Genomic DNA, 16483 nt, shown 5'->3' on the forward strand with positions numbered 1-16483 from the left:
TGTCATTCCAGAAAATGTCTCATTAGATCGTCTTAGCTCACCGAGACCCGTCGCCTTGCCCGTTTTTCCACTTCTTACACACATTCCAGTAACAGCTACAGCAGCCGCCCAAATATCATACCAAGACACGTTGTCCATCGGCCCCGTAGTATCAACTTCTAAAACACATTGATGATCTGGAGCTGCCATGACCCTATATCAGCATAACATGAGGGGGGGTTGGGGGACGGCATAAAAGCTTACATGCATCCACGCCTGGAACGATTCTACTTGCGCCACTGCCTGGTTTGCCAAATGAGATGACATCTTTCGTAGCGAACATGAAGCCTACAACGGCATTGCAAGATTTGAGAGGGGGAACTGTAGAGCCTGGTGGACCGATGGAGCCATCGACGCATTGCACATGCGGATCATACGAGGCTAGAGCCACGCCTAAATTGTTGTCTCCGCCTGGGGATTCCTGCGTGAGCGCGCTTTGGGACTATCCTCCTCACTTACGAATTGAAATTACTCATTCATGTACTCACCTATATCGATTGCAAGTCCACCTGTGTTTATCCCTGTTCCTGCGACGCAGGTCCCCAAAACGGCGACGGCGGCTTGGAATACATCAAGTGAGGTCGCAATAGCGGATGATTTGCCAGGCTTAAATTCCAATTGAACCGTGCAAAGTCCCTGTACTGCTTAGGAGTTAGATGACAACGTAGTGGTACCAGAAGAGATTATTCAGTGGCGTCCTTACACCCTATCTGTCGGGAAGGAAGGCCCACGTCCCATGTGCGTATGTCAGCGGAGCGTTCGCCAAATCTCACCCGCTGTGTGTTGCGTCTGATCCCTGTAATGGCGTCCCTGCAGTCTGCAACAACTAGGTCTTTTCCATATTCGTTCCCGTCGCAAAAGACGGCCGGTCTACTGGCGGATATGTCTTGAGGTAGCAAAGTCTGATTGAGGCGATCGATCGAACTTGATTGGCCTGATGGAAGGAATAATTCAGTGAAGTTGAGCTCTCTGCCTTGTACATGTTGGACAACGAGCGCTTGAACAATGAGAACCAAGAAAAGCCAGGTTTGAAGTGGACGTGTTGGGTTCATGATTTGTCCTACAGCGAGCCCTAGAAAAGACAGGCTTCACTCTATACGGGTAAACGCGTGGTTGAAGGAAAGCACGATGAATTGTATCTTGCATTCTCCAGTACCTTGTCACATTACGGAGTATGCCACTCTTACTTGAAGCGTCATCGCAGCCATTGGGGGCATATGCGACCCAGATTACCAAGCGGCAATATGACATGCGGTGTCCCCGATATGCGATGACTGATAGCTCGGACCTTGTCGTTCATTGTACAGCCCTACAATCGCCATTGAATACCTACCTAGTGCTGTCAATGCAGTCTGTAGCGGCAATATGAGATGATGGAACGCTGCGAATCGGGCTAGGGATAATGAGACAGTCAGGGGCACGGAGACTAAAGGGCATTGAACAACATAAACTGCGGTAAGCTGCCCGTGATGGCTGAGAGATAACAATATGTATTTGGAGAGCGAATGTAAGACCACAACACTGAATCTCATCCATACGAGCCGTACTTGTAGGATGAAGAGCCTCTCAGAGCCGTCTCTTTACTCCAGGCAATTAAAGCAATGCTCGTTTGCACGTTCGAGTCGCTTATCAAGTGCAAATTACATCACTCCGGACGTTGTTTCATAATAAACCATCAGAAAGAAACATGGGGAAAGAAAAGAGGAAAAAATACGAGTAGCACCTGCAGCTGCACGATAGAGAATGAAAGGATTTGTTTGGCTCGCCCCACCCATGTTTACTGTATTCAAAACCCACACTAGAGTAAACTAAAAACTAAACCCAACCCAACCAAACCCCTCCGCCCCCGGCTTCTCTCATCTCCCGCGCATCATCGCATGCATCAAGCATCAAAAACCCACGCATGGTCCTCTGCAGTCTGCTGCATCCCCCACTCTTCCCACGTTGACAGCAACAATGCCTCCCACACCCCTCACCTACCGCCCTCAAACCCTCAAACAAGCTAAGAAAGCCTACCGCAAATCTGGTGCGACAGTCCGTCTCTCTGAAAGCGAAAAAGCCATGCTCGAGCGGCGCGCAGTGTTGCAAGAGCGCGCGGACAGGATAAAAGAGAGAGAGGCAAGACGGAAGGCGAATTTGAAGAGAAAAGAGGAGAGGGTGCAGAGGGAGAGGGAGGCGAGGCATAGGATGGGCATACCAACCCCGCCGCCGAAGGAGGGAATACATGTGGGGCCGAGTCAGTCACATCTGTCGGAGTTCATGTATGCGGGGGTGAAGAGGAAGGGTGAGAATGAAGTGGAGGAGGAGGAGAAGGAATTTGACATACAAAAGCAGGGGGGGCTGGTGGTACAAGAGCAACAGGAGCGTGCAATGGGGCCACCAATGTCACGGCAACCTCTACAGACTTCCTGTGCGAATGCAAGCCCCTTGTGGATGATACCGTCTCAGATGGTGAATGTGAATTCCCCAGAAGTGCGAGATTTCCTTCTACAGGAAAACCAACCACCACCGAAGAGGACGTCTCTGGCTCGTAATCCACTACAGGCCAAGTCTGCGAATCCAATGATACAGCAGAAGCCATTGGCTGAAGACAAGCACATTAGTGGATTGCAGACCAAGGCTGCTTATCTGCAAAGGCCCCAGGCATCGCCAATGGATCAACCACCTCTGCGTCCACCTGCCCAGGCTACAATCACAAAATCGACTAGTTTCAAGAAGCCGCCCCTGATCCCCCTCCCATCCAAGCCCGAAGCTATCCCAGAAAACTGCTTCGACGACTTCTTCGTCAGCAACACCCAAATCCAACGCGAGCTCTCACCTCCGCCTACCCCGCCAGCCAGAACTACACTCGGCGCCGTCTCTATCGCACGGCCCCCTACACCACCACCACGGGCCTTGGAGCCCGCCGCCGCAGACGAAGACGCTGCAGACCTACTCGCCTTCATATCGACGCAAGATCTCGATTTCTCCGGCGAGCTCACACAAATCGGGCCACCAGCACCACAGGAAGAGCCTCACGACGAGACCGAAGCCGACGACGAAGACTTCCCAGACGACGAGCTCGAAGACATTGTGCTAGAATTCGAACTCGAATCGTCCGTCAAATCGTCAAACGCAACGACCCCGAACGACCAAGAGCCCAAACCGGATCTCCTGACCCAAAGCGACGGCAGCGGCAGCCATTACGACTCCGACGATGCTGACGATGCTGAATTGCAAGCAGGCCTACAATTGGTATTCAGGGACTACGAGAAGGAAAGACAGTGTCAAGAAGCGCAGCGAGCCGCCGAGTGTGACGCATTCGATTTGTCTACACAGGATTTGAGGGAATTGGAATCATGAATACCATCTCTAATTGGCATGCGCACATGGCAAGAAACAGCAGGCCCGCTCGCTGGATCACGAGCCTACGTGTACCAATCTGCACTTGCTCCGAAGCTTGGATCAAGGCTTGGGGAACGCTTGGCCCCCCGCCGCGGTTCGATGGAGAGCATCTTCCCCAAAGCATGACTATCGCAGACATTGGATTTACCGAAGTGGTACGTTACTCTCAGGCCACGCCATAAGCTCGCTCACTGGCTAACAGGCTCTGATGATAGACCCTAGAGCCTCCTGGATGTCAGCATGCCAGCCACGACGAAGAAAGCCAGGACTTGGATGAGTTGGAAGTATTGGGTATATACATATAGTATCAAGCAGTAAAGCCAAAGAAGCAAGTCGCTCTACAAGTCCAATGCTAGCAAAGCTCCTCCGTTCCACCAAAGTATGCTCGCAATCTATGCCCTATACTCCCATTCCTACCTGACAGGGCAGCCTGACCCCCTCCGTGATTCGAACCATCACAGCGTAGGCGCTCTCTTTAATCCGACACAATAGCGTACAAATAGCTGATCCAGAAAATGTTCATGCCTGATCCCAGGTGGCCTATGCTTCGCAAACTCCTCGATGGCTTGTTGCACACCGAAGTGCTCTTTCTCGATTAAGTAGCAGCAAACAAAGAAACCGGTGCGATTGAATCCATAGTGACAGTGCACACCAATCAGTACTTTGTCGTTGGCTGCTTCAGGCGGTGGTTCCGGCGTTTGAGCACGTAGCCGATCGACCAGCTTGATGAAGTCCTCTGCCTCTTCCGCTGTGGGAGGGATCTTGGAAACAGTTGGAAACTTGTGGTACTCAATGCCACCCTCATCGAGACCTTTTGGATCGTAGACTGGACTTTCATGGCTAATGTCGATGACAGCCTTAATCCTGCCCTTCCAGTTGCGTACGAAGATGTCTGGAGAGTGTGTATCGTCAATCTCTCGAAGGGTCTTCATTGCGCGGAAGATACCAGCGATGGGTTCGGAGACTGGGCGCACGGCTTGCCATTTGGCCAGATTTTTGACATCCCATTTGCCTTCTGTAGAAAGATGCTGGAGCTGCCAACCGAGGGATAAGCGAGTATCGACGTGTTTATAGAGAAAAGTATGAATAAGGCCAGCTAGTGTGCGATATGTCGCAGGGTCATAGAGGAGGCCGTGGGAAGCGGGAAAAGGAAAAATAGAAGTCTTGAGGACTTGGCGCCGCCTAGAGTAGCTAGGGACGCTGGAGTGAGGTCGGGCTTCGTTTCCGATAACAGTGAGTTCGGTCACAGATGCCTTGCTCTGACTTTTCTGGTCTTGGGGGAGGTGCTCCGCACTTCTGTTCGAGGCCGTGCCTTTCTCGGACGACGGCGAGGGCGCTTCCATTGACTGGCCGCTCTTTGGTCGATCTACTTTCCCCAAAGCTCGTCCTATCTTCACAAGCTGGTCTGTTTTGGTGACACTGTCCCCTTCACCGGCAATGAGGAACAGAGGTAGCTTCAGGCTGGCCCAGACGTCGACTCCAGGCATTCCTTTCTCGGGCGACTTTGAGGCGGGGCGACTGGGTAAAAGGCCCGATGCCATTCTTCGCCAAACGGCAGTCTGGCTTTGCTCGTTGAACCTTACTTGCAACTTCTTGACCTCAATATCTGCATCCTTTCCAACAAGACGAGCGACGCTTGCACTTTCGGGCCCACCTCGCCTGTCCCAAGTCCGCCAGATATCGAATATGGGGGTAGGCACCAGGAGTAGTTTCTCAAAGAGAGCCAGTTGTTTATCAGAAGGCGGGGTTACTTGAGGACATATGCCGACGACTGCCAGGACTTCGACGTTTGGTTGGGCTTGTGAGGAGAGAGCTGTAGATGCTACTAGAGCTGACAAAGAACAACCCATGCTATGTCCAATCAATATAGCTCCTTGACCCTCATTCTGGTCACAATGTTGCTTGATCACCACGCTCAGTAATTCGGCAAGAGCCTTCGGTGTGTAGGCGTCCCATGAAGTGGGTGAGAATTCCGAGCGCCCACATCCGGGGAGATCTATTCCAAGGCATGGCGCAACGTTGACCAGGCTAGTGAGAAGGGGGTTAAATTGTGCCAAAGACCCCCCAAGCCCGTGTATGAAGACGAGGAGAGGAAGAGGTGTCGGCTTCGAGGGGAGCTTATCAGCTTGTGGATGTGGTTGGTAAAAGGTTCGGATTACAGGGTAGGTCGCAAAGGAAGTGGTGTAGGACTTGAAGCTGGAATGTTTTTTCAATAGACTAGGATCAGTAGATTCCACATCTGATTGCCCAAGAACAAGCCTTGCGTAAGCATTTCTCGATTAACAGTGCATGCGCCATCGAAACTCACCTCGCTTTGAGCTCCCAACAAAATTCCGCGATGACGCCTTTGTGCTGCCGCCAGCCATGCGCTCGGCATGGCCTGCATCGCTTATCCCAGGTAGCTCTTTTTGCGTGAGGGATCTCTTGCGCCATAGCCTCAGACCTTGGAGAATACTGCATAATGCGATCAGCTGCACCATGTCCACAAAGCCTAATTGGCCATGTAGTGTCCTCTGGTATTTCTGTCGTATCACTGCCCAGGCTAGGGCAAGATAGGAGGTCGAGACATGGCAAAGCTGCTGGGAAGGTGCTGGAACCGATGCGGAAGCTGACCCAGAGTGCCGTGGCGGAGATTCGTTCAAGGCATCTGCAGCAGCGACGATCATCAAAGATAGAGAAAGCAGGACGCTGGGAAATGTCAAGAGAGGGAGAAAAGGCCGCATGGCCATCATTTTGAGCTCCTAAGTCTCTGACGATGATGTATGCTCATCCGCGTCGAGGGACCAATGGTAGGGATGTTTGCGTGCCATCTGCGTAAATCGTTGGCTACCGGTGAAGCGTGGACGGATAGCCGCATCAGACGGTGCAATTGCGTCTCCCTTCACGGAATCCTGTGCCCAATTGAACGGATAAGACGTTGAGTCAAGGTTATCTCAAGTTATCTTCTTCTTCTGCAAGCAAGACATTAAAGTATTGATTGAGCAAGTTGCATCTGTTGCTCGTGCGCAGATTTAGCATGTCATGATGGAGAAGCAGTGATGTGGAAAAGAGCAACGGCGGATTCCAACGGCCTGGATCAAGCTTCGTTCGGGGCGGGTCGTCTCCTCGTTCCCATTTTGCTGGCGTCTCAATCGCCTCCACCAGCCGCCATGGCTTAGAAACTTATGCAACAATGAAGACCTAGACTGGGTGGCGATGATACTCATTGCCTCTGTGGGACGAACTATGTCAACCTCTCTATCTCTGACAGCCGTTGACAATTCGAAAGGGTCTTCTTTCGCCACTATTCCAGCTGGTCCATTCATTCAGGCCAGAGTGGTGGAGTACCGGCAGCTGAATTGTGGAGTAGACGAGACCATCGCGGGAAAGGCCCAAAGCTTCAACTCTAACTTCTTACATCCTACTTCTTCCCTTGTCACGGATTTCTATAACCGCTTCAATCATGCCACGCCAGCGGAATGTCTAATGCAAGTGTCCATTTTGGACAAAGTGACGCTTCGTCTCTCATATACAAAGAAACCTTGTGCCGTCTCTCAGAAGTCTGACTTCTCGTCTTATTCCCTCCGAGTCGATTCCCTTCTTCAATTTTCGCATAATGGATCCATCAAACCAGGAAAAGCAGCGAGAGGTTGAGGAGCCACGGTTCCTCGACTTCCCTCATCTTCCCAACGGAGTCATCCAAGATGGCAAGCTAAGGTTGAATCGATATTCCTCTACCATCACCAAGGACCATGATTTTCCAGGAGCGCAGGTCAGCTTCGGCCTATAGAATAAAAAGAACCCTGGCTCATCTCCGTGCAGGCAATGCTGTACGCCGCAGGTGTACCTGACCGAGAGTCGATGAAGAATAGCCCGCATGTTGGCGTGGCTGCAGTGTGGTGGGAGGGTAATCCATGCAAGTAAGAGATACAGGTCTTTTTGAATGCTTTGCCGTAGTTGACACACTGACTCAGTATGCATCGTAAGTCTGCCTTTTACGAGACTCTAAGCAAACCTCAAGGGCCCCATCGATAGGTCTTTAACTGTGTATTGATTTTAGTGCTTGACCTGGGCAAGATTGTCAAGGATTCGATCCAAAAGCAAGGTATGCTGGCATGGCAATACAACACTATCGGGGTCTCTGATGCTATCACGATGGGTGGCGAGGGTACGAATCTAAACAATGCAGTGTCCACCTCAGTGCTGACACTCGCAGGAATGCGATTTTCTCTTCAGACCAGAGAGATCATTGCAGACAGTATCGAGACGGTCACGTGCGCACAACATCATGACGCTTGCATTACTCTGCCCGGCTGCGACAAAAATATGCCTGGCGTTGTCATGGCTATGGCCAGACATAACAGACCTTCCATCATGATCTACGGTGGCACCATCGCCGTCGGGTACAGCAATCTCCTCCGAAAGCCCATCAACATCTCGACCTGCTATGAAGCATCTGGAGCATACAATTACAATACTCTAAAGCAACCAGAAGATGGCGGAGACTTGACAAAGACCAAGGATGAGATTATGGACGACATTGAGCAGCATGCGTGTCCTGGGGCAGGTGCTTGTGGAGGGATGTATACTGCGAATACCATGGCTACCGCCATCGAATCTATGGGCCTTACACTTCCAGGATCGTCATCCACCCCTGCCACTTCTCCTGCGAAGATGCGAGAATGCGTCAAGGCTGCAGACGCAATCAGAACCTGCATGGAGAACGACATCAAACCCCTTGACCTCCTCACCAAATGCTCCTTCGAGAACGCTCTTGTCATGACTATGGCGCTTGGTGGTAGCACAAATGGTGTCGTGCACTTTCTCGCCATGGCTGCCACGGCCGGCGTGGATCTCGCCCTTGATGATATTCAGCGTGTCAGCAATAAGATCCCTTTCATTGCAGATCTGGCTCCTAGTGGGAAATATTACATGGCGGATCTCTATGAAGTAGGCGGTGTTCCCTCCGTACAGAAGCTACTGATTGCAGCCGGTCTTTTGGAGGGAAATATTCCTACCATTACTGGCAAAACTTTGGCCGAGAACGTGGCCTCCTTTCCCTCTCTCCAGCAAGACCAAGTCATCATTCGACCTCTGTCAGACCCCATCAAATCAACAGGTCATCTACAAATCCTTCGAGGCAATCTCGCCCCTGGGGGTGCGGTAGCCAAGATCACGGGCAAAGAAGGCACCAGATTCACAGGTATTGCTCGCGTCTTTGATAAAGAACGCGAATTGGACATCGCTCTCAACAAGGGTCTTATCCCTCACAGTCCCAATCTGGTTCTGATTGTACGCTACGAGGGTCCAAAAGGTGGACCAGGGATGCCAGAACAACTGAAATCTTCGGCAGCGATAATGGGCGCCAAGCTTAATAATATAGCCCTAGTGACGGATGGTCGATACTCAGGAGCAAGCCACGGTTTCATCGTGGGACATGTCGTACCCGAGGCAGCTGTTGGTGGCCCTATTGCGGTTGTGCAGGACGGAGATGTTGTCACAATCAGTGTGGAGACGAACGAGCTGAACATGGACGTTAGCGAGGAGGAGATCAAAGAGAGGCTGTCAAAGTGGAAGAGGCCTAAGAGGACTGTCACAAGAGGAGTTTTGGCAAAATACGAGGCTCTGGTGGGAGATGCAAGCCATGGTGCATTGACGGATGCTTTCTAAGGGAGACGGACTAAAAAAGAGATTATTCGCAAAGGGTACGGTGACCAGATGGAGCTATTTGGATGTACATATATCATATGGCATCAATAGGAACGCTGCTAGAGCTTGCACCAATCAAATGTAAAAGAGAATTTACCCAACTAAATCCTCTACATTCCCAATGGTATGGCCGGAACGTGCTGCTGCTCCGCCAAGAAATGAAGTTCCATAGGGCTGCACTAGCGGTTCTCTTAAGCGAGCCTCCACATCGCCGAAATTCAAGATTGACAATAGCAACAAGTCGACGAACTCCTAGTAACAACAAACGCCGACTCTTGATTACTGAGACTCGTCGGTACCGCAATTATGACGGGGGGTGTTAGTGTCCGCGATGTCGACGTGAGTAGTTTCCTCTACCTCTCCTAAAATAAAGCGCGAAGTGCGAGATCGGGCACAAGAGCAACAACGATCAGCCTGGGGAAGGCTTCATGGACGAGATTCAAAGAAGCGGTGGAGTGATCTGGAAAGTATGCAGACGGAGATGGCTGACATACTTTGGGTGACGACAGGCACAGCAATTTATCACCGCCTACTCCGCTTTCCTGAAGCGACAAGGAAAGCTGCCTATTCCCGGTACGTCTTCAGCGATGGAGCGGGCTGCCACGGCTACGCCTACACCTCTACTCAAATCCAACACAGATCATTAGCTGACCAGGATCTCTGCGCCCAGGTTGGGTCGACACCGTCAAAACCTCTCCTTCCAAAGAACTCCCACCCCAATCAATCGACTGGTATGCCCTCCTCCTTCCTCAGCACCCTACTCTACATCCTATGCCTTACCCCACGAATTTTCGACCTTCCCTCAACACGTATATCGTAGGTTCTACACCCGCGCCGCAGCCGTCGCCCGCCACATCTACCTCCGCAAAACCGTCGGTGTCGGCCGCATGCGAAAAGTTCACGGCAGCACCAAGAATCGTGGCTCAAGACCCTCTCACCATGTCGACGCTAGTGGATCAGTGGACCGCAAAGTGATGCAGGCGTTGGAGAATATCGGTGTGTTGGAGAAGGATGAGGAGAGGGGAGGAAGGAGGATCACGCAGAGTGGGCAGAGGGATTTAGACCGTGAGTCAACATCCTGTCGCGATGGATAGGGTTCATTTTGGCGCGTATTTGCTGACTTGAATTATTTGCCACAGGGATCGCTCAAACTACGCTTGAGGAGTCAGATGAGGAGGATGAGGAGTAGAGTAAAACGAAGACTTCTACGGACTGGCGAGATTAGCTAGCGTAGGCGTAATTTTGCCAGTCAGCGGCTCGAATATGCATGCTTGCTAGATGGTTGAATGAATCATGTTGAAATTAGTCGGCCAGCGCTTTGACATTAATTCTCTTCGTCAACTCCACTGATTTCCAGGGCCACGCTGTCGCCACCAGCCAAGCCCGACATTCTTTTTTGTATTACCCCACCGAGTCCTATCTTATAATACTGCAAGCTAACAACATTCTTCTAATCACCCACTTTCAACAGGAACCAGAAACAGTCGTTCCGTCGGACATTTCCCAGCCTGGCCTCGAGCAATAAAGTGTTGCATTTCGAAGCAAGAGCCAGGAGCATGGTCTCTGCACCCAAAAATCACGACGATGGCTATCAATTTCCTTTTCTCAACCTCCCATCAGAGGTACGGCATTGCGTCTACCGCTTCGTCATGCCTTACACCATCCGTCCTCGCCAATTTCCATTAGAGATGATCTTCGAAGCTAAAGACGTGCAAAAGCCCCCAATCGCCCTCTTCCTCATCAACAAACAGGTCCATGAAGAGATTTCCTACGTCCTTTATCGATACAGTCATTTTCTCATCTCGATCAACCCCGGCAGAGTTACTTGCGTGGCCCTCGAGTCCTCAATCATCTGGGAACTAGATCAGACGGAACGTATGTCTGTGAGAATGGCAAGCAGCATCAGACATGTCGATATTGACCTTGTATGGGGGGAACGGCGGAGAATTACCTCTGCTATGGCGATGAGTATGCGCTTGGTCCCGCTTCTGGAGTACGTTTGTGAGCACCTGAGGGCTTTCCAATGTCTGCAGACTCTCACGGTTAGATGGAACAAGGGCGGAATATTGAAGTCTAGGCCCAGGGTTGATCAGGCAACCTTCATATTGGAACCTCTAGAACAGCTGCAGGCGGACTTACCCGGTGTGCAGATCACTGTTGAAGCTACACAGCAACCGAGCAATAGTGAAACTGGAGACAACCCTAATGACTTGGAAGCCTATGTCAAATTGCAGGACTACTTGTCAGAGCTCAGGAGAAATGGGAAGCATCCCAATATGATGACAGAGAGTTAGAAACCAGTCATTAAAGTGAAAGACTTGAAGCCACATTTTTTCCTCCGTGTTGACCGTTCCCGATCACATCCATTCCAAATGCGAAGACCAAGGAAACCCAATTACGGTCTCGAAAATTCTAGGACTGGCCAAGAGTAAAAAAATTCTGCAACCTGTGGCAAAAGACCAAGCTTTGAAAACTTGCGCTCCCGCAGTGTCGGAAAAGCTTGAATGCAATTTTTGCAGTTCATCTCTCCCTCAAGTTTTCTTGCATTTTCCTCGGTACTTTTGAAAGCCCGCGCAAGGTCCGCATCTCTCCTTGCGCGGACTCCTGAGACCACAGGTAGAAAGCATAGATGATGTCCAGCTTAAGAGGGTGGAGCGAGAGCGACATGGAGCTTTTCTCGACTGGCGAACAAGAAGCACACCATTTGTCCAGCTCAAGTTGCCGGAGCGAGAGTGACATGAACCCTTTCTCGACTGGCAAACAAGAAGAACACCGTTCTCCTCTCATGGAAATTTCTGGAGAAATACGCAACGTCATCTACCGCCATGCCCTTGACCACGCCCTTCCCAAACTCATACTAACGAGGTGGATGCAAGTGATGCAGCGTCGGCATGAGGATAGAATGGGTCATTCAGTAGCAACAGGACGCCTTGGAGCAAGTTCTTTTACCAACCTTCTGCTGTCCAATCGTCAAGTCTACCGGGAAGCATCCTATATCCTCTACCAAAGCTGCAAGTTTTCCTTCATGATTGCTCCACGCCATGCTTCTTTCTTGGACGGATGTTTGCTGTCAGGATTCCCCACTCCGGTTATACAGAATATGAGCTACATTCACAGGATAACAAATATTGTACTCAAGGCAAACTGGGACGGACACGACCAGGCCGACATTCTAGGATTCCTATGGACAAATTGGAAGGACATTACAACCATGGTCTGTGACGAATTGCAGGGATTCTCTGGCCTGCGGAGACTTACCTTAGACTGGAGGATACCTAATCCGTGTGATGTTCCTCAGCCAACAAAAGACCAATGGCTATCGATCTCCCCATATTTCGAGAGACTGCAGGTAAAACGCCCTGATATACGCATGGAGGTGCTAGCGTGGGAAATGATACCTTGGAGCATGCCCTCCAGGTATGGGGTAATTCGCAGAGGGTTCAGAAGCTACACTCAGGAGCTTATGAAAGCCACAGAAAGGCTCCGATATACGGCAGTATCATGTTCCAATTTGGGATACTCGCGTTATCTATGGCCACCATTTGTCCTTCCCAATTTGAGACATCCGAGTCATCACATGCCGCCGACCTCGACTAGACTTCCCTTCCCAACTCGAATTGTTCAAGCTACCAGTGGCCTATCTCAACTAGACTCTCACTCCATCCATGATGGAGGGTCAACTGACCTGCAGTGACGGTCTTCCGCTGTTACTTACCCCACGTCGAAGCCTCTACAGCCCCAAAACCAGTGCCACTTGTGGATCGCAATGGTTTCCATACTCGTGGTACACTTCGGAGAGGGGTCAACTTGGTTGGGGGGCCGGACCCGTAGGGTATGCGATGCATGAAACAAATCGAGATCAATTTAAACACTCATGTGTACTAGGGCCAATTGATTGAGCTCTCACGCTCTGCTCGCTCGCTAAAGAGCCCCGGCGCTTGGATATCTACAATCTTCCGCAATGTCAGTCGCGCCTCTTGCGACAAAGACACTTGAGATATTAGTGTTTGGATTTAGAAAAATCAAACTTTTGGGACTGTCTGATGCTTGTTCTCTCTGTATCGCGTGACCATCGACAATGTTATTAACCATCTTCGTACATTTCAGCGTATTCATCCTCGTATCCGGATCACACATCCTCCTACAGAAACGCCAAGGTGTGTCAACCTCAAGTGCTATAGTAGCACACTAACCAGCACCGACGACTGACCATCCATTTCAGGAAGCTTCGACATCACCCGCAGCGGCCGCTACACCATCGCCAACTGCGGCAACCGTGACGCGGCAGGTCTCGTCAACCTCCTCGAAACCCTCTGGGCAATCCTACAACCCTCGATCCGTGACTCCTCCCTCCCCATCAGTCCCCCTAGCCCAGCCTTCCGCACCTTCTTCCACTCCGCAACCAACGCCCCGTACGTGAGACAGCTCCTTACGAACGTGACCACCGGCGTCTCTCTCTACCCACCCGAGCAACCTTTCCATCAGACAGGCTCGCCGCTTTTCATCTGCGCGACAGGCGTCGGGCAAATCGTCGGCAAGCGCGGCGGGATAGACTACTATTACCAATGCCTGCTGGATCCCTACAATAGTTTTATCGCAATCGGCGGCACGCCTTACATCGTCGTATGCCCCTATCTCTTCTCGAGCGGGGTCCCGGACTCGCCCCCAGCGGACACTTGCCTGACGGTCAATACTTCCGTCAATCGATTCCGGGGCATGGGGCTGGACTTTGCGAAGTTCAAGGTCTGGGCTCTGTTGGAGGGCATACTAAGGTATTACATTTACGCCACGACGGGATCCTCGGGCATCTTTGCGACGGATGTGAATAAATGCGTGAGGTTGGGGTCAAGGCAGATGGTCGAGAACCCGAGTAATTATGTTTACTATACTGCTAGTAAGCCTTATCGGCCTCACACTCCCTCTCACATGAAGTTGGCTTTGCATGAGACACAACTGAGTGTTGAGTATAGGTATCTACGGCCAATGTCGAGATTTCCCAGACCTCTCCGAGCCTAGGCGTAGACCACTAGAGAATACAACGCTACCAGATCCAATCCACGCTGATGATGAACGTCCAAATACGACGAGCTCTACTGTTTTTGCTGTCTCTGGTCAGGCTGTAGTGGTGGACCCGTCGGGTAGCATGGACATATAGCTTCTAGAGGGACCAACGGATCACTATGTAAATCAAAATACTTCAAGCCTTTTTCTTTTTATTCTCTCTTTGTATTCTTTTTTTTTCCAATTTCTTTCTTTTTGGCTCACAACGCAAGACCCACTTTCCATACAAAAATCCAAACATCGACTTCCACATTATATTCAGCAGCCTAAGGCTGTTCAACCGCCAAAACCTTGCCTAAATCCCATTCTCTCTCTTTTCCCCTCATACCCGATCTACACATCTTCAGCGCCAGCTTCCACCCAGCCGTGAGCAGGATTGAGAATATTCAACCGCCTCGGCCCATCAGCCTCCAGCAACGATGCTCATGGAAGGAAAGGACTTCCCAAGCGCAGGCAATGCCACCATCCACGCAGCCTGCTAAGACGCGGTGACCCCAGTCGTCCTCGTTTTGCAATTCAGAGTGGCCATCCGTCGGCTTTTGACCCTACAACGAAGCTTCCAACATCCTGTACGAGTACGATCATTTTCAGATATAATAATGGAGCTGCTTCCAACGTATCCATCTCAGCGCCAAGCCGCCTCTTTTGATATCGGAAAGAGAGGTGAGCGACATTTCGAAATCTATAAGATATAAAAACTGGCTGGGAGGACTACAATACTATCAGGGGGAGAGAGAGCTTGATACTCCCACCTTTCCATCGAGTAACATAATATGCCAAGTCCATACACCGCCACCACCAAATTTCACCGCCTCAAGACTCCCAGAACAAGACAGCTTTCACTCCAACGTGAGGGTAGGGTGCACAGATATGAAAGGGCGAGAAGAATATACTGTCGTAGGCTCCTGGACCCTTTTACACAAGATCGCGGGCACAGGTCAATTGAGAGCGAGCCCGAGCGGAAGAAGCACCGGTATGAGAGTGTGCCACGACAATCCTCGGCTAAAGTCTTTATAATAGAGGAGCACATAGCAGAAGCGTTCGCCGATATCTCTCCTATCCTCGAGACAGTCAATCGAGCAGCTGCATCTAAACTTCCAGACCCAACGGAGTCACAAAGACCAAGACAGAGACATGACGAGCCTGGTCGCGGGGTGAGGAAGCATCGCTCCGCCTTCTACACCCTTAACAGCAAGCCCAGTATCCTCATCCCATTCGCACCCGAGGCGGTACAATTGTAAAAGCATTCACGCAGCCTCTCAGCCAATTCCGCATCATCAACAAACTTCACCCATCCCTCCCAGCCCCTCAGCGTCCTACCCTCCAGTCTCCATGCGCCCCCCACTACAAACTCCCCGAGCAAAGCAAGCAAGCAAGCAGTAGCAAAGAAAAAGATTGGAGCCGGTAGATTTCGAATCTCGCACGTGACACCCTTCTCCCAGTCTCAGAATCCCAGAACACAATCAGATCGATTCCAAACCCCCGACCTGGTATGCTCTTCGTTCACGAACCGACATGGTACCATCTGCTAGTACTGGCTCTAGATGATGAGACCGGAAACTCCATGTGGGAAGCGGCATGATCAATCGCCGTCTTTTATGAGGGAGGGAAGGAGACAAGATGATGTGTGCAATGGTGGTAACAAATGATGCTTTGGTATCGGTGTCGATGATTGTGCGAAAGCGGTGAGATGGGATTAGAGATCAAAAGCACAGGTGTTGACATCGAGTATTTCAGCGAAGTCCTAATATTTCCATCATATCGAACAATGCTTGAGCTTCTATGCGTCATCTACGCTGCAATCAACACAGTCAGATATTACCATTCCCGGCAGCCTCGCCGCCACTCCTCCATCTTTCCGACAGTAGTACCAAAACAATCTTGGAGACAACCTCTTCCTCGCTATCTCGCAAACGCAACAAGGGTCCATTGGACCTCAACTACGCCCCATCATCCATCGCCCCGCTCAAACACCCCCACCTCCTCACCGAAACCGATTCGACAACGCCCCACTCCATCCCCAGTCACCATCCTCCTTTTCCTCACCGCAAGCTCCTCAGCTCCCGCAACGCCAACCCCGGAACCTGGTTCAAAACAGCCTTGAGAATCCTCCATCGGCCACAGCCGCCCGAGACGGACTCTCACGTATCCCAGAGCCGAATCGCGAGTCCCTTGTCAGACGGCGGGCGTAGAATCGTAGACGCACCTGACAGCCGTACCCAGCGCACCGATACCGATGTCCGAGCCGTCTCTCCCAAGACATACCACCAGCCCGTAGACCCCCTACCTGTCGCCCACGTCGCCCACGGAC

At 51.1% G+C, this 16483-nt stretch overlaps 6 protein-coding genes across 6 annotated transcripts; 5 read left to right on the forward strand and 1 right to left on the reverse strand.

The window, feature by feature from the left end:
* Positions 1 to 1995: 1995 nt before the first annotated feature.
* Positions 1996 to 3381, forward strand: HO133_009030 (uncharacterized protein; the record flags this gene model as incomplete). The annotated part of the gene is made up of 1 exon (XM_037299891.1): positions 1996 to 3381. One exon carries the CDS (start codon positions 1996 to 1998, stop codon positions 3379 to 3381), a length of 1386 nt encoding a protein of 461 aa, XP_037154717.1.
* Positions 3382 to 3878: 497 nt separating this feature from the next.
* Positions 3879 to 6155, reverse strand: HO133_009031 (uncharacterized protein; the record flags this gene model as incomplete). Its single annotated transcript, XM_037299892.1, has 2 exons — positions 3879 to 5662; positions 5732 to 6155. 2 exons carry the CDS (start codon positions 6153 to 6155, stop codon positions 3879 to 3881), a joined length of 2208 nt encoding a protein of 735 aa, XP_037154718.1.
* An 863-nt stretch (positions 6156 to 7018) lies between these two features.
* HO133_009032 (uncharacterized protein) lies at positions 7019 to 9072 on the forward strand (the record flags this gene model as incomplete). The annotated part of the gene is made up of 5 exons (XM_037299893.1): positions 7019 to 7174; positions 7225 to 7322; positions 7377 to 7384; positions 7463 to 7570; positions 7619 to 9072. The coding sequence occupies 5 exons, from the start codon at positions 7019 to 7021 to the stop codon at positions 9070 to 9072; spliced, it is 1824 nt and encodes a 607-aa protein (XP_037154719.1).
* A 345-nt stretch (positions 9073 to 9417) lies between these two features.
* On the forward strand, positions 9418 to 10300 carry HO133_009033 (uncharacterized protein; the record flags this gene model as incomplete). The annotated part of the gene is made up of 5 exons (XM_037299894.1): positions 9418 to 9450; positions 9621 to 9684; positions 9782 to 9842; positions 9932 to 10176; positions 10251 to 10300. 5 exons carry the CDS (start codon positions 9418 to 9420, stop codon positions 10298 to 10300), a joined length of 453 nt encoding a protein of 150 aa, XP_037154720.1.
* A 367-nt stretch (positions 10301 to 10667) lies between these two features.
* HO133_009034 (uncharacterized protein) lies at positions 10668 to 11405 on the forward strand (the record flags this gene model as incomplete). The annotated part of the gene is made up of 1 exon (XM_037299895.1): positions 10668 to 11405. One exon carries the CDS (start codon positions 10668 to 10670, stop codon positions 11403 to 11405), a length of 738 nt encoding a protein of 245 aa, XP_037154721.1.
* Positions 11406 to 13189: 1784 nt separating this feature from the next.
* Positions 13190 to 14266, forward strand: HO133_009035 (uncharacterized protein; the record flags this gene model as incomplete). The annotated part of the gene is made up of 3 exons (XM_037299896.1): positions 13190 to 13268; positions 13334 to 14005; positions 14082 to 14266. The coding sequence occupies 3 exons, from the start codon at positions 13190 to 13192 to the stop codon at positions 14264 to 14266; spliced, it is 936 nt and encodes a 311-aa protein (XP_037154722.1).
* Between the last annotated feature and the right edge of the window lie 2217 nt (positions 14267 to 16483).

Source organism: Letharia lupina (assembly GCF_014066315.1).
Source record: "Letharia lupina isolate WasteWater1 chromosome Unknown contig_6, whole genome shotgun sequence".
Lineage (NCBI taxonomy): Eukaryota > Fungi > Ascomycota > Lecanoromycetes > Lecanorales > Parmeliaceae > Letharia > Letharia lupina.